Source organism: Galeopterus variegatus, unplaced genomic scaffold (assembly GCF_000696425.1).
Source record: "Galeopterus variegatus unplaced genomic scaffold, G_variegatus-3.0.2 Scaffold23, whole genome shotgun sequence".
Classification (NCBI taxonomy): domain Eukaryota; kingdom Metazoa; phylum Chordata; class Mammalia; order Dermoptera; family Cynocephalidae; genus Galeopterus; species Galeopterus variegatus.
Genome location: NW_007726134.1, coordinates 177,366 through 185,940, shown reverse-complemented (window position 1 = coordinate 185,940; position 8,575 = coordinate 177,366). Strand labels below are relative to the sequence as shown.

The window sequence follows — 8,575 nt, the reverse complement described above, 5'->3', positions numbered from 1 at the left end:
TATGGGCTTAAACATTGTGAGGCAGAAATGGTATTTAAGCCCTTAATGAAATTGTGAGTTTTGAAACTGCTGCATTTGTGGTTTATAGGATTCTTCCTCCACTTCCTTTTTTAGGGGGAGGGGGATAGGGATTCAGGAGGGTGGGGAATACTCTTAATACACATTTATTACATTTATTGTCTTCTCTTTTAAAATGCAATTTTCGTGAATTACTGATTTATAAACAGTTCACACTGCTTGAAGGCATCTATAAACTTCCATTTATAAACAGTTCACACTGCTTGAAGGCATCTATAAACTTCCCCCCCCCCCAACTCTCAAAGCGGTTTCTTTCCACAGGTCTAATTCTCGCAGGCAGAAAAGCTAAATATGTCTCACGTTTCTTCACCGTTCTTTCTCCGGCAAAGTGAAAATAAAAGAGAAAGAGAAAAGAAAATAGAGAAGAAAATAACATGGAGAAGAAAGAAAAGAGGGGAGAGAAGGAGAAAAGGGGAGCGAGAAAATGAAGGAGCAGGGGTTTGTGGCTGAGCAGACCCAGGGCCGCCACAGCGCGGAGCCACCGGCGCCCACTGGTCCTCGGAGCTGCCAATCGGGGTGTAATCCTGTAGGAATTCTCTCGGGTTTATCTGGGAGTCACACGGCCGCCTCCTCTCCCCCAGTCGCCCGGAGGAGCCCTGAGAAAGGCTCGGGAGGGAGAGAGGGAGGGAGCGGGAGGAGAGAGGAGGAGGAGGAGGACCGGAGAGGGAGGCGGCGGCGCGGCAGGAGGAGGAGGGGCGCCGCGGCGGAGCCACTAGCCGCGCTCGGACGCGCTTCTCTCCAGATACTCCGGGAGCTCCAGCCGCGCGGCTCGCGCGCCCCACCGCTCTGCCCCCAAACTTCAGCTGCTGCTCCATTTCAAGCCATCGAATTGATTCTTTAGGATCAGAGACTGAACCGCGACACGGGGAAGGAGTCCGCGGAGGAGTAAAACCACAGCACAGAAAGAAGAGCTCCAAAGAGCAGCCTCATCGGAGCCCCAACTCGGTGTCTGGAGTGCCGAAACCAACAAGTGAGAAGGCGCCGCGTTCCGGGGCGCAGCTGCGGCCGGCGGGAGCAGGCGCAGGAGGAGGAAGCGAGCACCCCCGAGCCTCGAATCCGAGCCCCCGAGCCCGAGACGCGGTCGCTGCGGCTGCTTCGATTCGGATCCTTCTGCTCGGGCTACGCCGAGCGCGGGGCAGGAGGCTACGTTTCGTCCTCTCTGCAAGCGGCGGCTGGGAGCAGCCTGTCCCCGGGGAATATGCGGCGCGCGTGGATCTTGCTCACCTTGGGCTTGGTGGCCTGCGTGTCGGCGGAGTCGGTGAGTGGGCCGGGCGGGGGACGCGCGCGCCGTTTAGGGTGCTCAGAGCCACGGAAGGAGCCCGCGGTGACTCGGGGAGCGCCACCTGGGGGATTCCCCCTTCCGCAGCCGACGCCGCCCTCTGCCCCCGCGGGTCTGTTGGGATGAATGCCTCGCTCCTCCACCCCTTTCCCCCCTTCCCTTCCTGCAGAAAAGCGCTGCTTGCTGGAGTTGCCCCACGGTCCCCGGGAATGGAGGCCCGGGAATTGCAGTTGGGTTTAGCCGCAGAGGCCCCTGAAGTCTCTCCCAACTTCTTCTTCCTCCGGGGGTCTTGCTACGAGCTCGGGGAAGGACGGAGGGAAAAAGGTGGCCAGAGACGGGAGCCCGGGTAGGGCCCGCGACAGAACGGGTCTGCTCCGCGCGCTCCCCGAGACCCAGGGAGAACCTGGAAACTTTGAGGTCCCTTCCAGTGCACACCATCGCCCCACGCCAGCTTTCCTTCTCGGCTGAGTACAAGTTCTGGGGCGATGGGCCCAGATTTGAGAAAACCGCGAGTGTCCGGAGAGGAAAGTTTGCCAAAGTTCTTTTGTTCGATGCTCCTTGTGGCTGGGGCGAGGTAACCGACACTACGTGGAAACGTAGCCCGCGGTTCCGCAGCGGCACGCGGGGGTGCGCCGAACGCTGCGGCGCCGGCCGCTGGAATCCCAGTCCTGCCGCGACCCCCTTTCTCCTTGAGGGGCGGAGGGCTCCCGCGGGACCTTAGGGGCAGGAGGACATTTTAATACAAGCTGCACGGGAGTACCGCAAGCAGGGCGAGGCGGGGTGCGTGTGACACTGCGCTCGGTCTCGGGTCTCCCGGCCGCGCGGGGACGGAGGCTTCCTTCCCGCCACGCTCGCCCTCTCGGGCCCTGGCGGGGCGCTTCCCGAGCCCGGAGAAGTCTCTATTCGGGGCACCCAGCTTCCCTCTCCGCCCTGGCTGTGGGAACTTGATTTCTCCTTTGGGTCGCGGTTCTAGGGTTGGAGGTTGTTTTCCTACGTCGCCCAATGAGCGCCCTCTAAAGGGAACTGCCTCCTGGGCCTCCTGCCGTCCGCGGCTGCCTTTACCTGGGCGCCAGATCTGTCCCACCAGGTGGAAGACCAAGCGCCCTGGGTTCCGTCTGCAGCTTCGGTGCCATCTGGGGTATGGGTTAGGGAGCGCGGCAGTTTCTGCCCGGATTTCCTGATGCCCGTGTCCCTCCCTTTACCACCTGATAACTTGTCCATTTCTAATGAACTGAACTGTCTCTTCCAAGGCAAATTATATCATCTTTAGGTGGTTTTGTGAGTTATTTTCCTCCACCTCCCCTTACCCCCTTTTTTGAGCCAAGGCAATTTAGAACTGGAAACCACCTTGGCGTCAAGCAGCAGATGGGCATTGTTAGTTCAGGAGCGTCTGTGTGTGCTAGCAGGTCCCCGTGCTACTCGAGTTTGGAGAGCACGTAGAATTGGAAGCTATAGAATGGATGAATATTGGGGTGCTCAGGCTGTAAAACCGAACTCCGGGCCTTATCAGTATTTTTCTTTGGCAAATGATGGTTCAGTCGGTTGGGATTAGTAATCTTGCAGCCAGTTATGAACTTTGGCCCGTTGTACACTAAAAGGGAGCGATTCTCTGTTTATTTCAGAAAAATGTTATTGCTCATCTTGTTGCAAAACAGGACAAAGGGACAACTTCATCTAATGATTTTCAAGAGAGGCTTACCTAAATAAAAGGCTGTACAGGGTTAAAGGTTTTTGTTTTTTTTTTTTTTTTGAGTCATGTTCAGGGATTTACTAGGAAATATTACTATGTTACAATTTTGGGATTCTGGAGAAAGAATATTTCTATCTTCTGCTCCTTTGGGTTTTGCATAAATCTGACAGTGCTCCTTAAGTAAGTTTTTTGGCTGAACTATACCTGTCCTCCCCTGTGATAGCTTTCTCCTGAAATCTGTCTTTGGGGTGCTGATATATCTCAATTCGAACCAGAATTGGATGCTTTCCGATCTGCTTCATTGTGGTAGACACTGTTTTCAGTAATTGGAATATCATCAAAAAGGGTGATTAGATATTTTTAAAATGTCAATTTGGAAACTCTCGCAGAGTCTTTGTTAGGGTGTGAGTCAGTCTTTCTCAATAGAAGCTGTTTCAAGGCCCAGAATGGCTAATAGTCCTTTTAAATTACTTTTCAGTCTCTGTTTCACGTGTAGCAGCATAAATATACATGAAGTTGAAAGACCTAATTTTTAAAAAATTTAGTCGTTATAGAACATTATTTCCAGTACTTTGCATTTTAATTTGAAAACTGCAACTGTTTCCTGGGATTTAGAAGTACCATAGTGATCGGCTAAGCTTAAAGCCTCTCTTTAAAAGGAAGAAAGGAAAAATGTCTGCAGTTAGTGAATTCTTGAGTTTCATATGTACATCTGGGTGGGAGGGAGGTTCTCAGGAACTAAGACTCAAAGCTGTCTGTGAAAAGGACCTGGTGGCACTTCCTTTATGGACGCTAGAGACAGCAGAGAAAGCCTGTTCCTGGTGATCCATTCACACTTTCCACTGGAAGGTAAGGACTTTCACTGCAAGAACACCAGGCAAGGGGGAAGATGGACAGAGTGTGGCAGTAGTGATTTGCTGCTGTTTTTCTGTCCGTTTTTTATATGACTGTTTATCTTTAGAAATAATGTATTGCAGACTGCTATAAACACATAATTTGAACAGGAAATATGTTTAAGAAAAGGAAGCGTTTTGAACTAGTGGGATTTTATAAACATGCTTAGATGTCTGTAAATGAAAAGAAACTGTCAAGTCATTTGGACCCAAGCATTAGCTCAGTGTTTTATGAAAGGCAGGCTCTGAGAAGTTTGCATTAGAAGGGAAAATCAAATTGAAATCATGTGAGGGGTCTTCAAAAAGTTCATGGAAAGATTTGTATTATCTTTTAATTCTATTTCTCCATGAGCTTTTTGAAGTACCCTAGTATAACCTTTTGCAGTTCTTTAAAAAATATATTTTGACTGTTCTAGTGGTAAAACAAATTACTTTTGCTAGGGAACTTTATAGAAACAAGGGCTCTTTGTTACTTGGATATTAGTAGGTGGACATCATTTAAGAAGGAGAGATCTTATAAGGTAAGGCTTGCAGAAGATGGGTGTTCAAGAAGGAATTTGAACATGGCCTTCTGCTCCTGCGTCTGGTACCTGGTAGATCTAGTTTTGATGGTGCCTGACATTGGAAGGGCAGCCTACGGGGGACTGTATAACATGATCACTCAAATGGCACCTTGAATAACATTTGTTTGGAAAGGATTTCAGAAGTTCAGCTAGTTCTTCCCTGGGCAGAAGTAATTTTCAAGTTTCTGGAAGCCCCAGAGACCTAACTGGCCAGCTAGAGGTGTCATGGAGTCTCCTTAGGTAGGCAAGGCCCCTGAAGCTGACCCAGCCACACACAGCCCCAACAGCTCTGTCATTAAGGTTTATAGAGTCTAGTCAAGCCACCATGTTATTGGTGTGTCTCCTGGCAGTGATCCAATAGGTCTGTGAGGAATGACATCTGAGTTTAGATTCCCCCTAGATTATCCTTCTCATTGCCAAAAATCAAACTGGAAGACCTCACCCATGATTTTCTTCTTCCCAAGGCAAAAGATCTGCCATTCGTGACACTGTCAACAGTACATTCCAGTATATCAAAATTCACTTAATTCTTTTGTTGACTGGAAGCCAAAATAAAGTCTTAGAGAAAAGCCAGAAGTAATGAAGAAGAGTCTTTGCTGAAAACAAGCTACTCTTACTTAATTTTTTTTTGGTCAACTGTGCTAGTACTGTCACTTTAATTCTAGTTATTTGGATTTGAGTCTTGAAGAAATCCTTCACACATTCATCTTTGTTGACTTCCATGTCCAGTCTGCCTCTAAATCCACCTGTGCATTCGTTCCACAAATGTTTATCTAGCACTACCAGGTGCTCAGGATAAAGTAGCAAGCAAACCGGGCAAATCCCCCTTGCCTTCTTGGAGCTTGCATTCCAGTGATCCAGGTAGCTTTCTCCTCTGTTTTTAATTCCTTGGGGACTTACCAGCCTGTGCCTCTATGTCAACAGCTTTGTGTAGTAGCCATTCCTGGCCCAGATGCTTTCCTGCTGTTTGGTACCCCTTTGATCCTGTTGCCTATGTTCCAGAAACCTCCATGTGTCCTTATTATCACGGTGTGGAGTCTGTGTGCCTCTGCCAGATTTATAGGCTGCTTCATGCTTCCTGGTTTTTCCACTTGATCACTCCCCATCATGTCTCCTGGCCCTGGCTGACGGGCATCACTGTCATGAACACTCCCTGGACATAGCCACCTCCCCAATGTTTCTCCTTTTAAATTATGTCGATTAAATCCAAGCTCCAAATAGCTTTTAGTGACTGATCCAGCCTTTTTTTTTTTTTCCTTCTTTTTATCCTTCTGTAAATACTAAACCAGATTCATAATCAGAATCACTGGAAGTATGTAAAAATACAGATTTCAGGGCCTCATCTCAGACCTACAGAATAAGAAGTCTGAATGGGGGTGGGGGAATCTGTATTATAATACAGTATCTCAGATGATTGTAATGAATCAGCCACATTTGGGTATCACTGGTCTAGATCACACTGTTACCCCTTAATTACATGTACTCTGTATCACTACTAGGGCTCCTGGCAGTAGCTGAGTTGGTTAAGAGCACAAACAGCTTAGGCCTAGGAGATGGACAAGTCTGGGTTCAAATGCCAGTACTTTGCCACTTAACATGTCAGAACTTGGACAAGATACTAAAGATCTGAGTTACTTAAAAAAAAAATGTGTGTGCGCGTGCACATGCGAACTGGACTTAAGAATGCCTTTGTAACATGACTGTTGTGAGAACAAAATAAAGTAGCACATGAATGGTGCTTGAGGCACAGGGGGTACTAAGTGGGTTTTTTTTCCCCCTTTCCTCTCTTGACCTCTGTTTTCTTGACTATGAAATGAGGGAGGCGTATAAGATGTTCTTCAGGGCCTCTTGCCCCTCTGACATTTTAGAGAAGTGAGTTTTCTCTTCCATCAAGATTGGCGCTATCTGAGGGGAGAGCCCTGTTTCCACACTCCTGACTCCTGCTCAGTGCTGAGCTCAGGTGAGGATCTGGGAAAACACTTGTGGAAGCTGCATCTCTAAGTGCAGGTGCCGGTGGGCCAGGGCTGTCAGGGTGGGTCAGCACTCCTGCTGAAGCACTGAAGGTGGCATGGTCTGGGGTCAGCTGAATACCCCAGTCCGGGTGGATCTGGGCCAGTTTACCAGTTTTGCCTTCTCTAGAACACAGGCTCATCAACATTGTAGAGGTGGTGTGCAGAGTAAACAAGATATTGATGTAAAGTCCTGGCACATCAGCAGTGCACATCATGCTTCCTCCTGTTTCCTTTGGCTGCATTAAGATTCCTGCACGTTGGAAGGAGAGAGTTAGGTCTGTGTCACATGCTGGCCTGCTGCTGGTCATCTAGAATGAGGTGGCAGAGGTGATGAGTAAATGTTGGGGGCTTGGGGAAAGAAGGAATACTTTTGTTTTTCAAAAGTGGATATGCATACAATTTCTTCTTTTTGCCATTTGAGCTTCAGGTTTTACTGTTAAAAATCTCCATCGCATTTTGACAAGTCTGTTTCTAGGGCATCATTAGCTTTAGCAACAAGGCTAGAGGGGTCTGCCTCTCAATAGGAAAGGACATGGTTGAAATAGCATTGTGAAGGTCTTTTTCTCGGGTATCTTAAAGAATTGGTAGATGGGAGAAGGGGAGAAGTCTTGAAGTCTTTGGAGATTTACCCACTTGAATTTCACATCAGCAGAGTGAGACCGGCTAGTATGCAGTGGTTGATATGATAACCAATTCATGTTCTTGGACTCCAAGCTATGGAAATGTTATTAAGGATAAGATATATTTTTACATTTCTTCCTCTGCCATTGAATCTCTTTTATGAAAAATGTCAGAAAGATGCAGTAAATGTGTCCTTTATGAAGCATTTTGATGTTTATTTTTCTTTTCTTATAATTATACAGGTGTAATAAATACAAATAGTACTGATATTTAAGGAGTATATGCAATTAATAGAATTTAGTCTCATGTTAAGAATGACACATGGAACAACATACACTATAGTTAAAGGAAAATTATTTTTTCAACCTCTTACAAAAAAAGAAAATGTTAAATATGTATTTTTGTTTAGCTTATTAAATATAAAGACAGTAAAATAAATGTACAGCATTTTAAGTCAAGGCGAAAGATTTTGCACACATGTAATTAACTTTTTTTAACAAGGATTTTCACATTTATTTGTTCAAATAATAAATACATAAACTGATTAACAGATGAATAACAAAATACTCTATAGAAAGTAGGGCTTCGATTTTTCACAAAAACTGGAGATATAAAACTTATTAAAATTTACATATTTCATTTTGTAACCTCTACAGTTATTTGAAATAGCTCTCTAAAATATTCCAAAAGCATGCAAATATCAAATTAATTTCAATAGAGGAAGATGAGTAAACTTTGAAGGGAAATTAACTTCTAAGCAAATCAAGTCCACTTAATAAAAAGTAATGAAGAACAGAAATTAAATAAGTTTAGCAACATAAATTGCATACAAAAGTCAATTAAACAATATAAACACAAGGACACTTCAAAAAGTTCATGGAAAAATGTAATTGAAAGATAATGGAAATCTTTTCACGAACTTTTTTGTTTTTTTAAATTTTTCCCTTAAAAAAAAAAAAAAGACTAATAAGATGATAGAAAGTATGTTCCCTGACCACGATAATAGAAGGAAAATACGAAAACTCACAAATGTTTGGAAATTAAACAACACTCTCCTAAGTAAAGAATGGGTAAAAAGAAAAATCACAGGGAAATTAGAGTATTTTGAGATAAAGATCAAAGGACAACATATCAAAATTTATAGGATGCAGGGCTCATGCAGTGCTTAGAGGAAAAGCTATACTTTTATACACCTATATTAAAAATAAGAAAAATCTCAAATCAGTAATGTAAACTCCTACCTTAAGAACATAGAAAAGGTAGAGCAAACTAAACCAAAAGCAAATATAAGTAGGAAATAACAAAGTTTACAACAGAATATGTGAAATAGGAGATTAAAAATGATAGAGAAAATCAACAAAACCAAAAGTTGATTCTTTAAAAAGATCAACAAAATTTGTAAACCTTTATCTAGATTGACCAAGAAAAAGAGAGAAGGC

General features: G+C 45.0%; 1 protein-coding gene across 1 annotated transcript in view; it reads left to right on the top strand.

Moving 5' to 3' along the window:
* Window positions 1-657: 657 nt before the first annotated feature.
* Window positions 658-8,575, top strand: part of SDC2 (syndecan 2) — a 111,423-nt gene continuing 103,505 nt past the window's right edge. Inside the window, exon 1 of the mRNA XM_008568280.1 lies at window positions 658-1,336. Coding sequence (XP_008566502.1) covers window positions 1,277-1,336 — 60 coding nt within the window. The 5' untranslated portion in view covers window positions 658-1,276. The remainder of the gene's footprint in view (window positions 1,337-8,575) is intronic.